A 26,284-nucleotide genomic window follows, 5' to 3' on the forward strand; every position below is an offset into this window, starting at 1 on the left:
TCCCAGAGGCTATCTCAGCTTGGCTGCTTCCAAAGGGTGGAGCTGGAATAAGGCAATTAGTGGAAGAGGAAGAACAACTGCTTACATAGCAAGCCTTTCTCATCCATTTCAGTTGTCATTTCCTGGTGCTCTTACTCCGTGAAAAAAAAATTTATTTTAAAAGAAAGATGACTTTTTTAAATGAAGGCTACCACATGGTGCTAATTCATGCCTTTCCTGTCTCCAAAGAAATCTTGGTGGCCTCCAGAGGCTTGGTTTCCCTTCCCTCCTTTAAAGTATTGAACTCAGCAGTCTCTGGAACCAACAGAATTTCTGCTTTGAGGAATTAGACGGAAATGGAAGCAACCCCAGGGGGGAAAAAGTCGACTCCGCCAAGTGACCTGGGAGGGGTTCTCCACTAACCACAAAGTGGTATCTTTAAAAGTAGTTTTCCCTCTCCACAACCCCTCACTCATCATTTTCCCTACTATTCAATGGGGTATGACCACCAATGTTCTGAATTTTTTTGGACAGGTCTGATTTCAATAAAAAGAAAGTACTTTAATAAAACTTTGCAACAACAACATCAAACCAAGTGTTCTGATTTGAGGTTTATAAAATATGGTAATATATAAATCATTTAAACATCACCTAAGGTTCAGTTTTTCCACAGATCAAAAGAGGAAGTGTGAGCTCTCATAGTACAAAAGCAAAGGAAGATCTCTCAGATTCCTTCTAGCCCTAAATCCTATTATCTTGTGAAATTTTATTAAAGCATTGCCCTAGGGGCTAGGAACCAAGCATCCCAAGAGTACTTACTAAACTTTAAATGAATTCAACTAGTACGCCAAAGGGTGAACATGAATGTCAGATTTTCTGGATATGCACTGCAAAACAACAATGCGACAATGCGACAATCTCAATAGTCAGTTCTAGGTTATCCTGCAGGGTCACAAAGCATATAAACACCACTTTCCCACTATCACTCCTATATATCTACCCCAATGTTGTTTCAACTTCCTGATTAACTTAATATTAGGTTTAATTTAATTTAATATTAAGTCTCTTCTGCTCCTTCCTCTACTAAATTACTAATTAAAAAAATGATCCATCACCGAAATCAGTTTAATATGCTAGAAAGGAAACCCCAACACAACACATAATTAACAACTGTTATCTCATAACATCCTTATGAGGCAGAGATGGTAAATAATTCTGATCTAGATTTAGTGCATTTTCCCCCTCTACCAGACTGCAGCTGAATTCTAAATCCCGGTTTTATGTTTTACCACACCTCTCCAACCAGCTTAACCCAGCCCCCACACTATTTTCCTTTAGAACTCCAGAAAGTATTTCTTCCCTTTTGGAGAAAGTTCATCTTGTGTCCTTTTAACATTGTAGTTCACAATCCTGTCTAGTCTCAAAGTATTAAAGGCCTCCTCCCAGATTTTGAAACATCAAAATCAAATCCATAAAGCAGCTCCAAATCCTGGGGTAGGGGCACAGGGGTGGAAGGAAGGGGATACTTCCCGGGGTAGTTTTACCCAATAACTGCCTCCCCTAAAGTTGGCCAAAAATCCAATGGTAAAATTCCTAAAAGGATTCCCATGTCTGGTAACTTGGCTCAGTTTCATATTTCTTTTTCTTGTAGTCCCTCCCTCCCTGGTCAGCATTTCATGAACAACCAGAAAGTTAACTAGAAAAAGTCCCAGGTTTCTGATATATTCACACTTAAGGTTTCATTTTGTCATGTTGATAATTTTAATACAATCAACAACCAGTTCAGCCCTTCTGAGTACACCTTGACACCAGGCAGTTTTACTTAGCAAGTCTGTGGTTTTTTTTGTTTATTTTTTCTTTAGGTTCTTAAAAGTACAAGGATCCTTTGAATTAAAATTCAAGTTCAGATGATTCTGACCAGTCACTGAAATAATACAAATTTGTATCTGATAAAACTTAGCTATATCAGGTTTTATTTTCATTGTATCTTAATGAGATAAGACAAGTATCCTCATTTTACAGGTTAGGAAACTGAGGTCAAACTGAGGTAGGTTAAACTGATTTGTCCTGTTAGATTCAAAATCTGAAACAGGCTTCCTGACTTTCAAATCAGATCAGCTCTCTTGCAAATACACACACACACACACACACACAGCTAAACAAAGGGCAGTTTGGGTAACAAAAGTATTTTTCTGGCTGTCGGAGAGGTAAGAATATTCCTAGCATTATATGTACAAGCTGACAATAAAATATTGCCAATCAAATTTGGCTTACAGTTTTTTCACCCAAAAGAAGGACAGAGTGGTTTTTTTTTTGTTTTGTTTTTTCCTTTGGAAGAAATTCCCTATGACTCATTTATCAACTCTATTTGCTACTGATTCTCAAATCTACCTGTCTTATCCCAACCTCAATCCATACCTCTAATCTCACACACAGAACTGCCTTTCAGACTCACTATGTCCAAAACAGAGCTCACTTCCCCAAAACCCTCCCTTCCCTTATTACTGAAGGAGGCATCGCCATCCCTCCCAGGCTGTCACCCTGAACTCCTCACTCTCTGTCACACACAACCCCCAAATTCAATCTGCTGCCAAGATCTGTATATTTCACCTCTACTAAATTTCTTCCCTCAGACTCTGACACTGCCACCATTCTAGTACAGGCTCTCATTACCTAGTATCTGGATTACTGAAATAACCTCTTAGTGGATCTGCCTGCCTCAAGGCTCTTCCCACTCCAACCCATCCTCCATTCGGTCACCAAAGTGATTTTCTTAAAGACCAGATCCAATCATGTCAAACACATCCCTTCCACCCCCTTTCCCCCCTCCCCCACTAAATTCCATTGGCTCCCTATTATATAAATATAAAATTCTCTTTGGGGCTTTCAAATCCCTTCATAACCCAGCTCCCTCCTACCTTTCCAATCTTCTTACACTTCACTCCCCCAATAGGTATTCTTCAATCTGGGACATTCCATGAATAAGAAACTGTTGGCTCCAGGCATTTTCTCTGACAGTCTTCCACGCCTGGGACATTCTCCCTCCAAGCTCCAAATGCTGATCTCCCAGACTTCCTTTAAGTCCCAACTAAAATCCCACCTTCTACAGGAAGTCTTTTCCAACCCCTCTTAATTCCAGTTAATTTTTAATTTCAGTTAATTATTCCTATTTATCTTGTATATAGCTCTTTGTATGCATGTTGTCTTCCCCATTAGACAGTAAACTCCTTGAGGGTAGAGACTGTCAGTTTGCTTTTTTGTATCTCCAGTGTTTAGAAAAGTGCCAGTGTGACATACAGTAGGCACTTAATAAATTTTTATCAATTGATTACTACGTACCAAACACTAAAGATTTTTAAAAAGTGAAAGTAATCCCTGTTTTAAGGTACTTACATTCTAATGGGGGAGAAAACATGTACACAAATTAACATATATACACAAGATAGTGACAGAGTAGAACTAAGTGAAACTTGATAGGGAATTCTGGCATTAGACTGCCTCAGTAACAAAGCACAATCCCCGTCAAGTAGAAGGCAACAAGGATTCCTTCACAGGATCGGCTATATACCAAGCCTTGCCCCTAGGCCTGGGTGTAAAGGGAGAAGGGGTGGGTGGAAAGGGGAGTGGGGGGAAGGATAGACACTACTCAAAAGCAGCACTGCCCCCTATAATGAAGAAAGGTAGGATTAAGAGGTTTTAAGGTTGGGTAGCAAGTCTCCATCTTTTTGAGTCTCAAGTTTCCTCACCTGAAAATATGGATAATATACTTATAATATGTACCTCACAGGGTTATCGTGAAATCAAATGAAATAGTTCTTGTAAAGTTAAAACTTTAAAGTATCATATAAATGCCAGATATTATTATATGATCTCATTGATTAGATTCCCATGGATTCAATGATCACTTCTGTGCAGATGACTCCCAATTCTAAATATACAGACTTTATCTCTTCCCTGAGCTCTAAATTCGTCACCTGTGTCCAATTAGAATGTCCAAGTCAAGCTGCCCAAAATGGAACTAATTTTTCCCTTCAAATCTTCCCAGTTTCTATTGACATCACCCTTCTTCGGGTTAACTAGTTTCACAAACCTGGAGTCATACTCACTCTGAAATCTCCATCCTCAGCCAAGTCCAATCCAGTTGCCAACTCTTGTCAATTTTCATCACAACCTATCTTACATCTGTACTTTTCCTATCGCATATCCCTTATTACAGTAGCTTCCTAATAGGACACCCAGCCCCGCCTCCCCTTCAGTGTCTTTCCTTTAATCCATCTTCCAAAATAGCTCCCATTAGATTCTACCTAAATCATAGATCCAACCATACTACACTCCTGTAGCTCAAAAATCTTCAAGGACTTCTGTCATTAAAAGAAAACACAAACTCCTCTGTTTTGTATTTAAAGCCCTTCATAATCTGAATACAATTTACTTTTCTTCCAGAATCATTTCACATTACTACATACACTTCATGAACTCTTTCCTCCCCAAATTTTTATTGAAAAAAAATGTTTTACTGCTGATGTCCTTTGCTTTTACAATGGTCATTTCTGAATCTACTATATAAGCTTCTCTACACTGCTACCCCATTCCAAATCAAACTTCTCTCCTAAAAAAGAAAAATTTAAGGGAAAACAACAAAAAACAGCACACAGTGAAAGACCGTATCTTGGTAACACTTTTGTCCATGGAGCCACTGGCTCCATGTCATTCAAATTTCGGCTGCTTCTTGCATTTGTCAAACTATAAATCCATTTTCCAAGTGTTATTCAGTCAGTGGGTAAGTATTACGTACTCACTGGGTCACCAGTATTGAGTCTGGTGCAACAGATACAAAAAGGATATAAGATAAACTCTTAGAATTTAGATGTACATATGAAACATGACGGTGACATAATTTATCTGTAATCAAGTAATAACTTATTCTGGTTACTCATGCCCAAAATGGGTATCAGGAAAGATTAAGTAGGATACTGGTGCTGACACTAGCTGTGGAACTGTGGACAAGTAGTTTAAACTCTCTGAGCCTTAATTTTTCCATCTGTAAAATGGCCATATAATGCCCATACCTACCTACCTAATAGGGTTGGTGTGAGGATTAACTGAGATAATAATGCAAGACAATTTTTAAACCTGAAAATGCTATGTAAATGTCAACTGAGATCTTATCTTTTTTCTAACATTCAAATAGAAACCAGAAGGAATAAGGATTACTCAATAATTTGGGATACAGGATCCATTAATATCCCATATGGGAATCAATAATTTGATGTCAAAAATGGATTAACCTCTTAAAATGGTGTCAGTGATAAAGGAAAGAATATGCCATTTACTACCTGTATTAACCAGCCACAAAAAACAAACTTCAAAACAAGGGTCTATAAATTGCACCATGCCACAAATCTCACTTGCTCATGCTATAAGCTTAGTTGGATAGGAATTCCCAGTAACTAAGAGCCTTTCCCTGTTTTCTATTCCTATCCAGTTCTGTCCAGACCCCTCCTATCTCCCCCATTTCCCACCTCCTGCCTACTTCCCTTGACAGAATTTACCAAAAAATCATCTGTATAGGGAGACCAAGAGGTTTCATACTTCAGTTTAATTTTCTCCTCTTGAAATAAGGGTATGTGGATGATTCTATCTATGAAGGGATCCTTGTTGCCTTCTACTTGACAGGGCTCGTGCTAGTTACTAAAGCAGTCTAATGCCAGAATTCCCTATCAAGGTTCACTTGTTTCTACTAGGTCTGTACCTTGTACAAATATGCTTATTTGTGTATATGGTTTTCTTCCCTGCTAGAATGCAAGCATCTTAAGACAGGGATTATTTTCGCTTTTTTTAACTTTAGTGCTTGGCAAATAGTAATCAATCAATAAACATTTATTAAGTGTCTACTATATGTCACACAGGCGCTTTGCTAAATACTGGCAATACAAAAAAGCAATGGACAATCTCTGCCCTCAAAGAGTTTACAATCTAATGGGAGAGACAATATGCAAACGAATGCATACAAAGCAAGCTATATACAGAATAAACAGGAATAATTAACTGAAATTAAAAACTAACTGCAGTTAAGAGGGGTTGGAAAAAGCTTCCTGTAGAAGGATTTTAGGAGGGGAGGAGCCAAGATGGCTGTGTAGAAGCAGGAAAACTCTGTGAACGCCCCTATAACCACCTCAAATGCCTATAAAATATAACTCTAAACAAACTTTAGAGCTATAGAACCCACAAAATGACAGAGAGAAACAAATCTCCCACTGAAGGCTGCCTGGCAGGTGGACAGGAAGGATCTATTGCACCACACTGGGAGCCCTCCATGATCCAGCAGTTTTAGCATCAGGGCAGCCCCTATCAGCAGCCACTGGAGCGGACCTTGGGAAAGTGGATCACCAGCAGCTATGGCGGTTTCCTGAATTATCAAGCCATAAATGCCAAAGACAAAGTAAAAGGTCAGTGTGGAACCCTGTTGGAATTGAGGGGGACTAGGAGTGCAGTCTGTCCTCTGCCCCCAGAGCAAGATGCAGAGGAGATTGGCTGTGGCTGTGCAGCCACTTCCACATGTCTGCTTCAGAGTTTCTGGCCTGCAGACTGTAGGGGGACCAAGCAACCAGTCTGAGGGGTAATTGCTCTTGCTTTTTAACCTGCCTGGATCTGGATCTTGGTCTTGGGTGGAGATCCTGGGGTGTGTGACCAGATGCCAGAGATTGTGGAGGCTGTAGAGAGGGCACCCAACTAATAGCTCCAGCAGCTAAGAAAACCCCAGCTATTTAGGACAAAGCTTTCCCCTCTGGAAGCAGAATTCTACTGTGGAAAAGAGATCAAAAGTCAAGTAATTAAGTGGCAACATGAGCAAGCAAAGGAAGCAAAGCAAACACAGCAGTCAAACCTTAGATTCCTTTTTTGGGGACAAAAAGGATCAAAGAATGGAATGGAAGCAAGACAAAGTCAGAACTGGTTACAGGGCATAGAGGACCTTAAGAAGGATTCTGAAAATCAAGTAAGAGAAGTGGAGGAAAAATTAGGAAGAGAAATGAGAATGATACAAGAAAATCATGAAAAGAGAGTCAACAAACCTGACTGAATAAAATAATACCTTAAAAAACAGACTAACTCAAATGGCAAAAGAGGCCCAAAAAGCCAATGAGGAGAAGAATGCCTTAAAAAGCCAAATTTGCCAGATGGAAAAAGAATTTCAAAAGTTCACTGAAGAGAATCATTCCTTCAGAATTAGACTGGAGCAAACGGAAGCTAATGACTTTCTGAGAAATCAAGATATTATTAAACAGACCCAAACAAATTAAAAAATAGAAGGCAATGTGAAATTTCTCCCTGGAAAAACCACTGACCTGGAACCAGGAGAGATAATTTAAAAATTATTGGACTACCTGAAAGCCATGATCAGAAAAAGAACCTAGAAATCATCCTTCAAGAAATTCTTAAGGAAAACTGCCCTGATATTTTAGAACCAGAGGGCAAAATAGAGGTTGAAAGAATCCACTGATGACCTCTTTAAAAAGATCCCAAAAAGAAAACTCCTAGGAATATTATAGCCGAGGTTGAAAGAATCCACTGATGACCTCTTTAAAAAGATCCCAAAAAGAAAACTCCTAGGAATATTATAGCCAGGTTCCAGAGTTCCCAGATCAAGGAGAAAATATTACAAGCAGCCAAGAAGAAACAATCTGAATATTGTGGAAACACAATCAGGATAACACAAGGTCTAGCAGTTTCTATATCAAGGGATCTAAAGGCTTAGAATATGATATTCTGGAGGCTAAAGGAGGGGAGATTAAAACCAAGAATCACCTACCCAGCAAAAATGAGTATCATGTTTCAGGGGAAAATATGGTCACTCAATGAAATAGAGGACTTTCAAGCATTCTTGAAAGAGTTGAATAGAAAATTTGACATTCAAATACAAGAAGCAAGAGAAGCATGAGAAGGTAAACAGGCAAAAGAAATCATAAGGAACTTATCAAAGTTGAACTATTTACATTGCTACATGGAAAAATGATAATTGTAATGTATAAAACTTTTCTCAGTATGAGGAGAGTTGAAGGGAATATAAATGTGTATATATGTATACACATGTATATATCTATATAGGAGGGCATATGTACATATGAATATATATGTAGGCATACATTATGTGTACAGGTATACATAGACAGAGGGCACAGGATCAATTGAACAGGGAGGCATGATATTTTAAAAAATAAAATTAAGAGGTGAGAGAGGAATATAATGAGAGGAGATAGGGAGAGACAGAATAGGGTAAATTATCTCATATAAAAGAAGCAAGGGAAAGCTGTTACAATGGAGGGGAAGAACAGGAAGGCAAAAGGTAATGGGTCAACCTTACTCTCATTGAATTTGGCTTAAGGAGGGAATAACATACACATTAAATTGGGTATCTTACCCTACAGGAAAGTAGGGGGAAAGGGGATAAAAGGGGGGATGATAGAAGGGAGGGCAGATGGAGGAGAGAGTAGTTGGAAGCACACACCTTTGAAAAGGGATAGGGTCAAAGTAGAAAATAGAACAAGTGTGGGGTGGGATAGGATGGAGGGAAATATAGTCAGCCTTTCACAATATATCCACTATGGAAATGTTTTGCGTAACTACACATGTACAACCTATATTGAATTGCTTATCTTTTCAGTAAGGGTGGATGACAAGGGAAGAAGGGAAAGAATCTGGAATTCAAAGTTTTAAAATCAAATGTTTAAAAAATTATTATTATTATTATTATTACATGCAACTGGGAAATATACAGGCACTGGGTTATGGAGATCCATCTTGCCCTACTGGAAAGTCGGAGAGGGGATGGAGGAGGATATAGGAGAGAGCAGATTGGGAGAGGGTGTATTCAGTGGGATCACTGTTTTGGGGTGGTAGGTAGGGGAAAGATGGGAAGAAAATCTGCAACTCAAAATCTTGTGGAAATGAATGTTGTAAACTAAAAATAAACATTTTTAAAAATTAAACAAAAAAAAGAAATAAGAAAAAAAGGAGGGATTTTAGTTGGAATTTAAAGGAAGTCTGGGTGGTCAGCAGTTGGAGTTGTGAGGGAGAGCATTCCAGATATAGGAACATTTCAGAAGTAATCAGAGAAAATGCCTGGAGCCAAGAGATGGAGTTTCTTAATTATGGAATTGACAGGACACTAGTACTTGGGCACCACAATTTAGGAAGGGCATTGATAAAATGGTATTAAAATAACCTCACTTTGGTCTTCCTGCTTCAAATCTTCCTTTCCTATTCCTCACACCTGCAAAAGTGGTATTCCTATAACCCAAGTCTGAGGGCATCATTTCCTTGCCTCATAAAGCCCCATGGCTCCCTATGATCTCTAGAAAACCAAATACACTCCACTGCCACTCAAAGCTCTTCATAATCTGGCTCCACCCCACTTTTTCCATCCTATTCTTTTTGGACACTCTGCAAAGTAGCCAAACTAGTTTACTAGTTTTTCTGCAATATAATGCATTTCCAAGCATTTGTGCAGACTGTTCTCAAGACCTGAAAAGGGCTTCTCCTTACCTCCCTATTTCTGGATCTCTAAATCCCTTAAAATCTCAGAGAAATCACAACTTCTCTGGGCCTCAATTTCCTCATTTGTGAAATATGGGAGGTGGATTAAAGGACCTTATACATCTCTTACAGTTTTAAATACAAGAACCTATTACACTACAGAACTAATGATGAGGTACAGGCTCTGGGAACCCCCTTGAGCTCATCATTTTATGATGACCCTCTTCACTAAGGTTGTCTATTATAAGGAGAGGTCTGTATAGGTAATTGTAGGGAATTAAATCCTAGGCTTCCTTCTCCTTTCTCTAGATCTAATTATGGAGATCCTGAGATTGAGCAGTTAGGAAATGCTGCCTTCTTTATCTCTGACTCATTGCTGAACTTGGAGTCACAGGAAAAATCAGTTGTGTGACAAATTATTTAATCTCTCTGAGCCTCAATATCCTCATCTTTAAAACAGGCAAAACACTTGTACCAGAGACTTCATACAAATGTAAGAAAAGTGCTTTGTACACTTAAAGCAACATATAAAACTGAGTTGCTGTTATTTTATTTCCTCTTCTGCTGGTGAATTGTCTCTTTTACCTGCCTATGCCTACTTAAAGCATCATCTAAATCTAAGTTATTATTATTTTATTTCCCCTTCTGCTGGCTGACTATCACTTTTACCTGCCCATGCCTACATCTATTTCTCTCTTAAGGAATTGAAGTTTTAAAAGATTTATTTAGTTATTGTTTTTCTCAAATGAAGTTTTCTGATCCTTGTCTTTCATTTTAAAAGTGAATAAGCTGAATGGTTTATACTTCTCTCACTCAAAGACTACTCAATTTAAAATTTCTTTTACTTGAATATTTTTATACATAACATATACATTATATACATTATTTTATATATTAATATTTTCATATTTATCTCATTTCTCTCCTGGAATCAGAGGCTCTTAATTCTTTTTAAAAAGGAATTTCTTCGACCTTACTTGACCTACTACCCAGCTCTAAATAATGACAGCTAATATTTACATAGTACTTGACAGTTTACAAATTGATTCCCCCTGCCCCCCAATAAGCCTTCTGTTATTTCCATTTTACAGATAAATAACAGAAGAGGAGGTTAAATGACTCACCCAAAAGTCACAAAGGTCACATAAAAGTTATGAGGCTCCTTCCATGTCTCTTGACTCCATGTCCTGTGGTCTTTCTTTCACCTTTCTGAGGTCCCCAGTTTCGCCAAGGACATGAAGTTTCTTCATAACTTCTATACTCTCAAAGTATCACCAGGTCACCTGGGTTCCCATGGAATCCCCATAGTTTTGGGCCTCAAAATCACCATCTGGCTTCAGACTACCTTTCCAAAATCCTTTCATATTACTCACCTTTGAGATCTCCATTCCAAGCAAACTGAATCAACTTAAAACTTGCAGCTCCAACTTTCTTTCATACCTGGAACAAATTCCCTCCAATCCTTCTCTTAGAATTTCTACCTTCCTTCAAGAATTTGCTCAGGAGCCACCCAAAGACTCTTAATTGTTAGTTTACCTCAAATTCCTTTGTATTTATTTATCTGTTTGCAGGCAGGTAGGTATTCCCTAATAGAATGTAAACTTCCTGAGGGCAGGGATTGTTTTATCTTAGGTCTCCCAGCCTAGTTTCTCCTACACAGAAGGCTTACCCAAAGGTCTCTACCCAAAATAGGTTTACCACTTCCAAAAAACTATAATCTTGGCAACGGGTCCCATCACTTCATGGCAAATGGAGGGAGAAGCACTGGAAGCAGTGTTAGATTTTATATTTTGGGGCTCAAAGATCACTGCAGACAGCAACTACTGCCATTAAATTAAAAGACACTTGGGGTGCTTGGAAGGAAAGTTATGGTAAATCTAGACAGCATATTAAAAAGCAGAGACATCACCTTGCCAACAAAAATCCATAGAGTCAAAGCTATAGTTTTTTGTTTTTGCTTTTTTGGAGGGCAATTGGAGTTAAGTGACTTGCCCAAAGTCACATGGCTAGTATTTGTGTTAAGTGTCTGAAACCAAATTTGAACTCGGGTCCTCCTGACTCCAGGGCTGGTGCTCTATTCACTGCACCACGTAGCTGCCCCAAAGCTATAATTTTTCCAGTAGCAATGTAAGGCTGTGAGAGTTGGATTATAAGGAAAGCTAAGTGCCACAGAATCAATGCTTTTGAATTGTGGTACTAGAGAAGTCTTTTGTGAGTCCCTTGGATAGCAAAGAGATCAAATCAGTTAATACTTAAAAGAAATTAATTCAGGTGATTCACTGGAAGGTCAAATATTGAAAATGAAGCCCAAATACTTTGGCTGCCTGATGAGAAGATGTAACTCATTGGGAAAGATTGAAGGCAAAAGGAAAAGGGAACAGCCAAGGATGAGATGGATAGATAGTGTCACTGAAACAACAAACATGAACTTGGACAGACTTTGAGAGTTAGTGGAAGATAGAAGGGTCTGATGTGCTATGATCCATGGGGTCATGAAGAGTCAGATACAACTGAACAACAAAACTTCCAAATCCATAAGTAATCTATAAGGAAGAATGGAGGGGGAAAGGAAGGAATACGATTCATATCCATAAAAATATCTAATTACAGCACTAAAGGCTAAGTGACCATTATATCAAATCTAAATTATTGAAGGTCTGAATAGTTCAGCTATAAGTACAAATGACTCTTTAATGAATCTTCTCCCCTTTAGTATTCCTATAACATTTTTATAAACACTCTACTTGCAATTTTGGAAAGCTTTACTGTATTTAAATGTTCATTTAAATGAATGGATTCTAAATCTTCATTTGAGAAATTTGTCTTTTTCCATGCCACTCATTTAATAATAATAATAATCATGTAGAATGGAATGAAATCATCCATTAAATGGAAGAGGAGGGCAAAATTCAACAATATGCTGTTTACAAGAAACACATTTGAAACATCACAGTTAAAATAAGGAGTTGGAGCAAAATCTATTATGCCTCAAATGAAAGTAGCAATCAAGATTTCACAAGGCAACAGCAAAAGTACTTAGCTAAAAGAAATAAACAGGGAAATTATATTTTGCTGAAAGTTATCACAGTGAATTAATTTTAATACTTAATATTTATGTACCAAATAGCATAGCACCTATATGCTTAAAGGAAAAGCTAGAAATAGTAACACTATAATATGTGAGGGGAACACCAACATACCCCTCTCAAAGTTAAGGGGAAAAAAGCAGTTAAGGAAGGATGTGTATAGAATTTTAGAAAAGTTAGATAAGATAGACCTCTGGTACTGGCAATTATTGAAGGGAAACTGAAAGGAACACACATATTTGTCAGTTATTTATGATACTTTTACAAAAACTGATCATGTATTGGAGTATATAAATCTCATAATTCTTTACTGACTAAAGTGATTAATTAAAGAGCCATTTTAAAAAGTATTAAAAATTAATTGGTAACTAAGCAATTTAACCCTAGTAAATTAAGGGCGGGGAGGGATTGAGAAAGAAAAAATCTTGGGGCAGCTAGGTGGCACAGCCAATATAGCACTGGCCCTGGCATCAAGAGGACCTGAGTTCAAATCCGACCTCAGACACTTAACACTTTCTAGCCGTGTGACCTTGGGCAAGTCACTTAACTAACCCCAACTGCCTTGCCCTTCCCCCTCCAAAAAGCAAAAACAAACAAAAAACCTTAAAAGGATAATTTAAAGATGATAATAATGAAACAGCATACCAAAATTTCTGAAATACAGCCAAAGCAGTTTGTACAAGAAAATCTCTATCTCTAAACACTTTAATCAACAAAAGAAAAAAGGGACAGATTAATAATTAATAGATTAATTGCACATGCAACTAAAAAAAAAACTAGAAAACTAACAAAAAAACTTCAATTAAACATCAAAATAGAAATTATAAAATCATGGAAGAGATTAAAAATCTGAAAGCAAAAAAATGGATTAATAAATAAAAGTAGGGGCTGTTTTGTTTTGCTTTGTTGGGGTGGGGGGCATGATCCTATATAAGAGATACCAAATTATCAGCATCAAAAATTCAAGGGGCGGCTAGGTGGCGCAGTAAGTAAAAGCGCCGGCCCAGAGTCGGGAGGACCCAAGTTCGGTTCAGGCCTCAGACACTTAACACCCACACACACACACACACAAAAACCTAACCATGTAACCTTGGGCACGTTACTTAACCCCAATTACCCTCCAAAAGGCAAAAAAAAAATTCAAAAGGAGAATTCATAAAAAATAAAGAATAATGGATATAATCAGAAACCACTTAATTATATGCCAATAAGATCAACTACTTAGATTAATATTTACAAAAATATAAAATACACAGATTAACAGAGTAAGAAATAGAGAACTCAAGCTACTCAAGAGCAGAAAAAGTAACTGAACATAAACTTCCAAAGAAAACCCAGAACCAGATGGGATCCACAAGTGAATTCTATAAACATTCAAAGAAAAATTATTTCTAAAATTATACAAATTGAAAATATAGTAAAAGAAGAGATCCTAGGAAATTCTTTCTATGACACAGATATAGTCTTGACGCATAAACTAGGAAGAATCCAAACTGAAAAAGAAACTATAGACCAATATCCTTAATGAACATAGATGCTAAAATGTTTAAATAAAATGTTAATAAAGAAGCTATAGCAACAAAGACTATACACTATGATCAGGTTAGATTTATACTTAAAATGCAGGATTGGTTTAATATGAGGGAAATTATAAACCTAAGTACCATATTAATAGCAAGAACAAAATAAATAATTATTTTCCCCCAAGAGATGCAGAACAAGCTTAAGACAAAATACAATACCCAGTTCTGTTAAAAACATGAAGAACTACAGAATAAAGAGGACTTTTCCTTAACATGGTAAATAAAATATATCTAAAATGAAGAACTAGTATCAAATATAATAGGATAAATCAGAGTCATTTCTGCTAAGATCAGAGGGTAAAGCAAGGATGTTCATTGTCACCATTTCTATTTGATATAGTGTTAGAAATGCTAAAAAGAAATAAAATTATCACTTTTCTTGCAGATGAAGTGATGGTGGACTTAGAGTGAACCTTAAAAAGTCAACTTAAATTGATTGAAATAATAACTTCAGCATAGTTGCAAGAAATAGAATAAATCCACACAAATCAGTACTTCTGTATGTTACTAATAAAACCCGAGGAGAAGAAAGAAATTGCATTTGAAATAACTATAGAAAGCATAAAATACTTGGGAGTCTACCTATCAAATGCACACAAGAACTATATGAATACAGCTACAAAACAGTTTAGAAATAAAAACTGATGTAAATAGTTTGGAGAAATATTAGTGGATCTTTTTTTCCATCTTCATTTGCTACCAGTTGCTCTGCTTGATTTAGACTCCACCATCATCATGCAACCCTGTCTCTTTTTCAGTTTCCTTTTTTTTGGTACTGTCTTCCCCCATTAGAGTGTGAACTCCTTGAGGGCAGGAACTATCTTTCTTTTTCTGGTTTCCCCAGAGCTTAGTACAAGTAGGCATTTACATGTTTATCATATTGTAAAAAATACCATTTGCCATATTAGATGGCTCTCTGGGAGAAGGGGAGGGGATGCTTATAGTGATATTTTAAAAACCCAAAGATATCAATACACATTTATTTAAAACAAAACAAAAAAAGAACTATATTCAATGACATGATCGACTATGATTTCAGAGGACTGATGAAGGAGAACAATACCCACCTCATCACAAAGAGATGCTGGATTAATATGCAGAATGAGTAATGCATTTTTGGATGAAGGAAACTTGAAAATTTGTTTTACCTAACTATGTTTAGATGATACAAGTGTTCTGTATTTCTTTCTCTTTTTTTTTCTGTCTTCTTTTTCTTTCTCTCCTTTCTTCCCTTCTCTTTAAGTGGATGGGTGAGAGGTAGGAGAGGGAAAAAAAGTGCTTTATAATTAAAAAAAATTTTAATAAAGAAAAAGATGTGCAAATAAAGCTCATGCTTGCTTGGCAATATTCTTAAAATATTCCTATAAGGCCTCTCTCTGATATAAGATGTCTAGTCAAGACTACATAAACATTAGTATTATTAGATTCATGGGATCAGAGACCTTTTCCAAACACCTTATTTGACAGATGACTAAATTGAGGCCTAGAAAACTTAAGTGAATTGTCCAAAGTAAACTTGACTATACACCAAAAGATCATTCCACAGGCTGAAAGATCTCAAAACAAGAGATGCAGAATCTAGATGAAATGATAATGCCTCGACATCACTTAAAATATCAGAAAGTCCAAAGTAGAACCTGAGAAATAGGCATCAGAAAGTGTGGCCCAGAAGGAGGTATAAAAAATAGAAATGCATAATTAGGTCTGTACTGCCTTTGTTTATGAACACAATGGGATATGATGGTGCACAAGGACATAGAACTGAGATGGCACAAGGGAAGGAGTGTTTGTGAGAGGAGAAGTAATCACATCTCACCCTTACTGGCCATTAAGCATACCATTTGCAAAGTCTTATTTCTGTGCTAAGGGGAGCCTACTGTTGTTTTGCTACTTAGCAGATCTTGAGAATGGAGGGGGAAGAGAAGTCTAATCCTCCTTTTCACCCTCGCTGAGCTTGACAAGTGCAGATCTTGAATGTAGATCTGCAACCTCCAAAACACTTAAGAGGTCTCTGTAGTCATCCTCAGATATACCTGCTTGGTATACTCTGGACTGTACCAAACCGTAAGAACTTTAGACTTAACTTGTACCTCTCATTGGGGGACAGATAAGTTAACTTGAGGCTGATCTTATGCTCCAGGTTATAGGACAGCAGGACTTCACAACCTAGTATATATCAAAGTGACATAAAGGTAACGAGATACAAAATGATGAAAGGAATTCCACTGTACTGGTAATTCACTTATGCATGACTCTGGACAAGTCATTTAACCTCTCTGGACCTCAGTTTCCACATCTGCAAAGTGATCAATTTGTACTAGATTATCTCCAAAGTCTAAAATTCTTTTCATTCTGGTTAGCACTTTCTACTGGAGTTGCCTCCTAGATGCTGTACTGGCCCACCTAATTAATGGAGAAAGCTTTATATTTCTAGAATAATAGCAAAATTTAAAATATAGCTTTGAGAAATCAACAGGAGTATCACTTCTGCAAAACAAAAGAGAAAGGGATGTTGAGTTGGGAGAAAATATAATATCTGTCGTTAGAGAGGCAAGGAAGAGAAAGCTATAAATGGCAATGAAGTCAAGTGGATCTGAGCTACAAATCTTCAAAGAGATCACTGGGCATAATCTAACACCCCAGAAGGAATGCAACTTCAGCAAGTCAAACACAAGGAATACCACATACTCCAAAGGAGTCTGGCAGCTAAATACAATAAGTAACCAAAAAAATGAGGGAGAGGCCATAAAGGCGAGGGAGAACAATAAAATGGGGTAATGGGAAGTAGGGGGAAATAGAAATGAAAAAAATTAGCATGAGGTCAAATGTAGCCACATACTACCTTGACTCCAATCCATCTTTGGAATTGCAGGTCATTTATCTAGAGTTCTACTTTGATTCAAAATAATCTCACTGAGGCTCACTCAGAGAACCAAAGAAAGTTTGGGTGTCAATCTAGGCAGTTAGAGCCATTTTAAGGGCCTTTTACAGTGATCCATGTTTCAAATCTAATTTTTAAAAAAATCTATATAGCATTTTAAAGTTCATAAAGTACTGTACAAACATTAATTCATTTGATTCAACCTACAGTCTGAGATATATTACAGATATTATTAATCCCATTTTTACATATGAGGAAGCTGAATTAAGAGAGATTAAGTGATCTCCATGTCTACACAACTCATAAACTTGGATTCAAAGCCAAGTCTCACCTGATTTTAAATCCTTCTCTTTTCACTATGTTATGATATATATATATATATATGGAAGAGAGCTGGTCTTAAACAACAGCATTGGCCCTGTCTCAGATTCTGTAGATTTTCTACAGGAAGATAGTTTCAGTTCAAGCTAGTGCCTGAGTTCTACTCTGAATCAGAGTTTCACTCTCAAGTCAAGAATCCTTCATTTCCTTATGTCTTCCTCTCTACTAGATACATAATGGTCTGAATCTACACTTCCAAGGGCAAAATGAAGTCAAATTTTAGGACTAAGAGTAATACAATGTACCCTAAGTCTGATCCTTTGCATGGATAAATTCTATTTCAACAATGACAAGTAGAATGAGAGAGTAAATTAAGGGTTAACAGAGAGCTCATAAAAAGAATAATTAAACAAACCCAAGCAAAGGTCACTGGAGAGCAGGAAGAAAAGAGAAATAAGCAAGAAAAAACAGCAAGCTAGTGTAAGGGAAAAAATATGAAGCTAGTGGTTAAATTTAGATTTTGTGTGTGTATGGACCCCATAAACAAACTAGGATGATAGTTATTTCATTATTACAGTTCTCAGCTTGTGTATTCTGATAATCTATGGAGCACTGCATTCAAAATAAATCAAGCTCCAGAGTGAACAGAAAGATTATTTTAGTTACAGACACTGGAGAGACCAGTGGGGGCCCTGGAAAAGGTTCTTGAGAGAAACACGTTTACACCATTATGTACTCTCCTGCTCTCAGGAGATACTTCAAAAGAGCCTCAGCATAAGGCTGGTGGTCCTCAAGATCGGTATAAGTAAGAATGCAGTGATATGGTCACCAGAGTACTAAGGGCCCCCATAGTGGGAATCACTTTCCCAGTCTATTTTTAAGCAGCTAATTTAGTACCTTTTCTCTTCCTGCTCTGCACAAATTCTGAGCGCCTTAGGGTGCTGGGTGCTGTACGTCGATAACAACTGTTCCTTTCCCACAAGTCTGAGCCTCTCAATTTATCTTCTTCCAAATCCCAGACCTGCCCCAGTTCTGAGGGGCTTTGAGGAGTCCCATGTTGATGGCCTTTTGTGCCTTTCCTAGTATTCTCCAAATTATCCAAGGTAAACTTTCTGTCCTTCAGTGACTTGACACTGTAATTATATTCCAGGTCTTGAAAATGTGGGTCTCTGCAGTCCTTAAATTTACACTCATAGTTTGGAAACTGAGTATCATACCCTTCATTTTCTTTATGAAAACTGATCTGGCTGATCTGATCAATAGCTTGAGTCTTTGGTCTCAGGCAGGAATTGATTTGATAAATATTCCTATGGCCTATGCACCAGTTAACAGCCTTCTTTCTACTTTCATTGTCAAAGTTAAAATCTCTGCAGTCTACATACTCAGTATTAGCTTCTCTATAATTCCTAGTTTCATAATGCAAATATCTAAGGTCCCCATCAAAGCAATTAGCTTTCCTAAAATCCTCAGATTTATCATTAAAATTCCTAGGGTACATATACCACCGTTGAAGGTCATCAAAATTCTCCAAATAATCATCTAAAATCCTGCAGTCTGTCCTCTGCCTACCAGCTTTTTTGTAATCCTCAGGATCACAATCCAAATTCCTGTAATCTGCAAAGTGGTCATTAGACTTCTTCCAGTCCCCAGTTGTCTGGTCTAGATCTGTTCTTTCTGTATAGCAGTCATCCTTATTTCTGTAATTCAGTTTCTCAGAGTCTGCATCTTCCAACTTCATATAATCACCACAGTCTTGATTGACACTTTTTGTAGTCTCGAGATTTTCACAGTAACAGTCTATGTTCTCGGAGTTAACGCAGGTTGGTTCAGTCTTTCCAAATTCCCAATAACCACAATCCCGTTTTCTATAGTGCTGGTTTTGCCCCTCAGTCCTGTATTTCAAATCCAAAACATGTTCTTTATAAGTACTATTCACTTCTGTAAGGTTTCTTTTTCGTATACTGCTACAATCCTCATACTCCCAGCTAGGGATTCTATGTCCCTTATTCACTGTCTCTGCTTCTTCTCGAATCCTTTGGGGTTCACCCATATTCAATGTGTAATAAACCTGCCGTATAGACACATTCTCCACTCCACAACTCTCTTTCTTCTACGGATTCATTGCTGGGCTGAAATTCAGACAGGTGCAGCTTAGCTCAGGGCTGTGTTCCTCTTCAGATATTTCTCTGTATTGGACACTCCCTTCCCTTGATGCCTTAGCTGGAATCCAGTAGAGTATGTAGTTATTTAAACCTAGGTACCCAATCAGTAAGTGAGCTGTTTTATCTTTCCCCATCTAGGCTGGAAGGTAATTAGTAACTAGTATCATGTGACTCTCATTGGCAGCACAGTTTGGTGTTTCCCTCCAGCTGGTCAAACTGGCTTGGCTGCTTTGTCATGGTAAAGGCTGCAGCCTTTTGAACTGCTAGGAGTGCTAGGTAGGGGTGTCGGGAAAAGCTAGGTGAAAGGGGAAACTACCTTAAAAACACCTGGGTAAGTGGTCAAATAAAATTATTTCACACAAAAGCCAAGCAGTCTCCCAATTCTTTTTCCTGTTCCTCTAATTTCAGGATCCAGTTTTCTCTTTTCCTTGCCCTCCAAAATTATAGGCTCCCCCTCCAGATTTTAGAGGTCAGCTTCTTTCTTTCTCTAGGGCTTTACTGCAGAAAATATCAGGTTACCAGAAACAGAATAATCAAATTACAAGATACTACTATTAAAACTCCTAGAAATGCTGAAGAAATGAAAGAGAAGATCTCCTACTCTAGTCAGATGAATGAACAATTTTTGTGTTAGAGAATATATGTGGAATATTAGGCTTCCGCAGACAACCTCTTCAAAGTTTTTACTTAAAGTTTAGGCCCTGCCCAAAAAGCCTCAAGAATATTCATGTTCTTCCTTATATTTAGGATCATAAAGGCTCTTTTGCTCTTCGATTCTGAGTCCTTAAACTTCTGCCCAGTCCCTGATCATGGATAGCATAGTAAAAAAAAAAAAGAGACCCAGAGAACTGGGAGACCTGGCTTCTAGCCCCAGACTTGCTATTAAGTGGTAGATTAATGGTGACCAAGATCCTCTGGGAGCTTAATCTACAATATGAGATTAGGTCTTGACTTCAGTAGTTCATAAAATGAGGATGTTGAACTCATTGAACTTTAGGCTTCCTTATCTTCCTAAATCTATGATCTTGAAATTTCCTTGAAGCATTAAAATTGTACATTCCTCTTTCTCTCAAGCCAATAATAACACATTAAACATCCTATGAGTACTCTACTTCTGGACTTGAGTTCCCCTTAGACATAATTGATTTGTGTCTACCTGTCCTTGGCTACCCATTCAGGCAATGCTGTAAGTCTTTTACGTGACTGATAAGCCAGAACTGAGTGTAAGTAAGCCTGTCAGTCAACAAGCATTTATTAAGCACTTACTATGTACCTGGCACTGCGTCAGTGACGCAAAGAAAAGCAGGCCTGGCTTTGGCTCTTGTCCCCCTGACGCGCACTCACTCTAACGGGAGCGGGAGCGACAGTTCTAGGTAACCAGGTCCGCCAAAGACGGTTACGGGATACACGGGAGTAATCCGAAAGGGGAGGGCATTTGTGCTGGGAGAGGGGGCAGAAGGGGGTGAGGGGAGTGGAAAAGGCTTCATGCAGAAGCGAAGGCTTAAACAGATCAAACTGATCTCTCTTTCCTCGTGTCCACAGGGGCAATGAAAAGACTTCCGCAGCCTTCTAAACCAAGCTGTGGGAGCCCAAATTCCAAGTCACCCGGCCAACATAAGGTATGTAGTAACAGCCAAAAGAACCCGGGAGCACCAGATGACGGAGGTAGCACCAGTTCCCTAACCATTACCTCCATCAAACATCCAGGTTCCCTACTGCCCTTTCCCCCCCACTTAGTGCCTGGTCCTGTTCGGCCCAAATAAGAACTCTAAAACTCCACTAGGCCCCACAGGTCTGACGCCCTTTTCTAGCAGGATCTGAATTCTTCATCCTCCCTGAGATCAATTTATATTTTAAGTATTTTCCCTCCATTCAGTTTCCTTGTTTTTCTTTTCTCTGCTAGCTCCCATCTCATGCTACATTCAGTACTGTGGCACTCTCCCTGTCTGTACCCCGGGGGCTCAAACGCAACTCAAAGTACATTAAGACAGGCAAGAACTGTTGTAGTAACTCTTGAGGGGTAAGAGAAGTAGCAGCAGTGAAAGAGGCAGTGGCCACCCCACCCCCACCCCCACCTGCCACAAGCTGCATCTATATCCCCACTATATCCCCATCAAGTTGCCACATGGCCATCAACACATAGTGCTGCTGTCTTTTTTTCTGTTATGTTTATTCCTTTTTATTTTATATGCATAAATGTTAGAGAAAAATGGATCAAGTACGAGCTGTGAAAAGCCAGAATATGCAGAGTTTCAGAAACTGGAGCCCAGAGCAGAGTTTGCCAGTGGCCATGGCAGCAGGCTCAGTGAGGAGCCACCCCCAAACAGCAACCTGATTAAGCTAGCCTAGCAGCCAAGACACCAAGTCCTACAAGAAAAAAGTGAATTTGGGAGGAGTGGATAGTGGATAGTCACGACCATTCTGTGATTCTCCTAACCAATGCCCAGGGATGGAGGCAGTAGAAGAGAGTGAACTCCTGGTCTTAGAGGTTTTCTGTACTTCAGGTCTTGCTATATGCTCTTAGTATATACCCCTTTGTAAAAACGAATGTTAACTGGTTAACTGATATTGAGGAGAGAAAATGATCAAAATAATTTTAGGGTAGTAATCAGTGGTTAAATGATCTCCCGTAACGGAGATGATTGATATTGAGAGGCATTCAGTCGATCGCAGCTCATGAGGGAAACTTCAGGGTTACCCATAGAATCCTGATGGGAGACATGAGTGCCTTGCTGAGCCCTGCACTGTCAGTGCAACAGTGAGGGGGGAAGAGCAACTCTAGAGCTAGCAACACACTTGCAGAACTTTTTGGTTATGATGTGGTTTGCTATTTGGTTCAGTTCTCTATACCTTCTATGATCACTAGGCTCTAAGAACAACGCAGACATAACCAGAGATTAGTAACTTTCTTCACAAAAGAAACTCCTCTGTTGACAGTTAGTTCAGCTGAGGGGATCCTACTACTGAAGTCATAGGATACCCACCATTCCCTCTCCTAACCACCAATGCACTGGTCACTTCTGCTCTGTCCTACTTCTTCACCACACTGAGGAAGGGAAGGCAAGGGAAGGCTAATGTCAATGAGTCACTAATAATGTCTGCCTACCTGCACTGATTCAGTTCCTAACCTTCAATGCTGCTGCCTTACTACCGGTCAAACTGTGATTTTTGTCACCAATCACTGGATTAGCAAAATAATTTGACAGGACATCAGTGATTCATAAATCATTTTGAGACACAACATAGAATGATGACTAGGAGTTAAAGATATAGATCCTAGCCCCAGCTCTGCTATTATTAACCAGTTATGTCAACTTAGATAAGTCATTTAATATTTCTAGGTCCCAGTTTTCTGCTCTGTAAAATGAGAGGGTCAAGCAAAAAGAAAAATCTCAAAAAAAAAAATAAAAGGGCAGCTAGGTGTCACAGTGAATAGAGCACCAGCCCTGGAGTCAGGAGGACCTGGGTTCAAATCCGGCCTCAGACACTTAAAACAAAACTAGCTGTGTGACCTTGGGCAAGTCACTTAACCCCAATTGCCCTACCTTCCCCCCTCCAAAAAGCAAAAAGAAAAATCTAAAAAAAAAAAAAAATGAGAGGGTCAGATGAAATAATCTGTTTTCTTATGGCTCTCACAATCCATAATGCTATGATCTGATGAGACTTTGCTAGAAGGATTATGGGAACTTTGTTCTCTCTAGAGCAAATGAAAAGCCTTGATATAGCTAGGATGATAGGAAACACACCTCTTAAAATCAACTGAGGGGAGATAAAAGGGAAGGATAAAGAATGAGTCAAAGGCACAATAGGTATATAGCAGAATAGCAGAAGGGAATAAAAATGAAATTAAGGACTTCTGACCCGGAAGCCTGGGTTAGGCTCATCTACTGGTGAGAAACTGGAATGACCTAATTTTCTTTCAGTGTACATCTTCTGTGACTAAGAAATTATTTCAGGGTTTCTTTTTCCTTTTCTAGGATGTGTTTTTACTATAAGTATTAATTATTTAGCAGATGCCTTGCTACTTTCTGGGTTTGTCACTTTTATAGGAAATGAAGCAACTATCTCAGCTCTGCATTTACCTCCATATTTACCACTATTCTTGAACTTAATTGAATCCTGGACCAACAAGAGCTTTGAATGGAAATATATCTCAGTCCCCTCAGGACTACAGAGAGAGGGAGGGAGGAAAGGAGGTAAAGGGGAAGGGAGAAGGAGAGAGACAGAGAGAGAGAGAGAGAGATAGAGACAGAGAGAGACAGAGACAGAGAGAGAGACAGAGACAGAGAGAGAGACAGAGACAGAGAGAGACACAGAGAGAGAGAGACAGAGACAGAGAGAGACAGAGACAGAGAGAGAGAAAGAGAGAGACAGAGAGAGAGAGTGTTAAGAGTTGTAGAGAAGGAAATGTGATGGCGATCCCAGTTTTCTTCTCTTTGCTCAGTCTTAATATCCCAGGTGAGAAATAATTTCCCTAGATCCTGGTCCTCCTGCTCTATAACTCCTCTCTTCACTTTCCATAAAAGGCATTTCCTGCTGCTCCTTCACCAGTGTCTACACTTCCCCTCTGTGGCTTTAGGGGACTGGACCAGGGGTAATGCTTCCATCATACCTCATAACATTCTGTTCCTCACTACCATTTTAGAGCCTACTTTGGTTCTCCAAAGCTCAATTTTTTTCATCTGTAAAATATTTAGCTCGGACTATATGATCTCTAGGGTGTTTTTAGTCCTGTCCTTCTCTATGATTTTATAATCTAACTTACATCTAAAAACTATAAAGAAAAACTGTGATGCAATCCCCCCTCCCTGCAGAAAATAGGCCTTCAAATGAAATTTATTTGAAGCCAATTACCCACAAATAAAATCCTCGGTTATCCAAAATATGAAGCAGACTGATTTAAACCAAACCATTTGAATTTGATTATGATATGAAAAGTAGTTCAGGTAAAATTGGAAGAAATGTGATGGCCTCTTGCTTTTTGGTTAAGCTTTCATTAGGATGTGTTGCCTCACATATGAAAGCATTTAAAATCTGACATTAAGGTGAATACCAGAGGATTAGTGCAAAGGCGATCTCTATTTTGTGTATTAAACTCTTAAGGAGGGATCTATCAGATCCATCCTGAGGTAAATTCAGCACAGTCTATCTCATATGAAGCAGGCTCTTCAGAAGAAGAGAAGGAAGGGGATAAGTTCAGTCTTGGATTATCTTGGATTTGAAAGACACCAAAGAGATTAGAACTAGTTCTCATCTGGAAGTTTAAATCAGTCAGTCAATAAATATAAAAGAGATGATGACAACCAGGTTGTAAACCTCAATGACTGGAAGGAGGGTTGTACCACAGTAATAGGGAAGTTTAGAAGGGAAAGGAGGAGGTAGGAAAGATAATGAGTTCAGTTTTGGACATGTTGAGTTTCAAATGTCTACAGGATATCCAGGTTAAAGATGTCCAGTAATCAGCTGGAGATAAAAAAGCTAGAGGTCAGCAGAGCAGTTAGGGTGAGATAAATAAATATGAGGACCATCAGTATAGAGATGATAATTGAATCCATGGCAGAAGATAAGATAACCAAGTGAAATAGTATAGAGAAGGGGGACAGAGCCCTGTGGGTCATTCATGGTTAGTAGGCATGACCTGGATGAAGATCCAGCAAGAGACTGAAGAATGGTCAGACAGGTAGGAGGAGAACCAGGAGAGGATAACATGAAAACTTAGAGAGAAGACTGTATTAAGGAGAAGAGGGTAACTGATAGTATCAAAGGCTGCAGAGAGGTCTAGGGGTGATGCCGTGAGGTGACACTAAAGTAGTATTGGGGGTTCCTAAATAGAATTTTACCCCCAGAGTTAACCTAAAAGGTCAGTATAATGTAGATGGCACTTCTCCTAAAGGCATTCAGACAAATGTCTGAGTAGTTAGGAGGTAGCTTGATATAGTAAACAGATTGATGGACTTGGATTAAGGAGACTTGGGTTCAAATCTGAACTTTGAACTCATGAGACAATCATTTAGCCTTTCTGAGGAAAGTGTTTTATAAATGTTTTTAAGGGAAAGGGGCAGGACCTGTGATTTCACTGATATAGGGTACTTTTGGGTGAGGAAATTCCCTCTACCAATGAAGGACAGCATCTTTCTTGAAACATCAATTGACAAGTATTTATAAAATGCCTACTACATACCAAGCACTTTGCTAGTGAGGGGGATATAAGTACTAAGAATAAAACAATTTCTGCTAACATGGAGCTTACATTCTAATGAGAAAGACAAGAAGTACATATTAAAAAAATATGGCATAAATATAAAATGAATATTTACAGATATATACATAGCACTTAAGTACACTATTTGGTGAGGAAGGGTACTAGCAGTTGGAATTATCAGGAAAGACCTCCTGCAGAAGAGGAGAGTGGAGAAGGGTCTAAAAAATGGGAGTGATTCTTCGAAGCAGAAGTAAGAATACTGAAAGTGCACACCAGGTATGTGAAATCACCTATGCAGAGACAGGGAAATAAGAGCTGGAGGGTTTTAAGAAGCAGAGAAGACAATGTGGCTGGATCCCAAAATGAGGAAGGGCAGTGATGGTCAATGAGACTAGAAATATTGGCTTAGGCTTTAAAAAGTCAGCAACAGAAAGGTACTGGAGCTAGTCAGGGAGAACAATTTGGCAGAAGTGTGTAGAAGGGCTGGGGGCGGGGAGAGAGCTGAGGCAGGGAAACCAATTCTAGAAAGCTGCTCT

At 38.5% G+C, this 26,284-nt stretch overlaps 1 protein-coding gene across 13 annotated transcripts in view; it reads right to left on the bottom strand.

The window, feature by feature from the left end:
* DNMBP (dynamin binding protein) overlaps positions 1 to 26,284 on the bottom strand; it is a 113,914-nt gene that overhangs the window by 28,987 nt on the left and 58,643 nt on the right. Inside the window, exon 1 of one of the 13 annotated variants that reach the window (XM_069067193.1) lies at positions 18,282 to 20,864. The exons of 9 other annotated variants lie outside the window; for them this stretch is intronic. In XM_069067193.1, the coding sequence (XP_068923294.1) occupies positions 18,282 to 19,434 (1,153 nt within the window). In that variant the 5' untranslated portion in view covers positions 19,435 to 20,864. Of the gene's footprint in view, positions 2 to 10,637; positions 10,663 to 18,281; positions 20,865 to 26,284 lie in introns of those variants that run through there. 3 more of the 13 variants (XM_069067194.1, XM_069067196.1, XM_069067195.1) reach the window with 3 other exon arrangements.

Source organism: Petaurus breviceps, unplaced genomic scaffold, assembly GCF_028583685.1.
Source record: "Petaurus breviceps papuanus isolate PSGF00001 unplaced genomic scaffold, PetGlider_PUasm1.0 90740, whole genome shotgun sequence".
Taxonomy (NCBI): domain Eukaryota; kingdom Metazoa; phylum Chordata; class Mammalia; order Diprotodontia; family Petauridae; genus Petaurus; species Petaurus breviceps.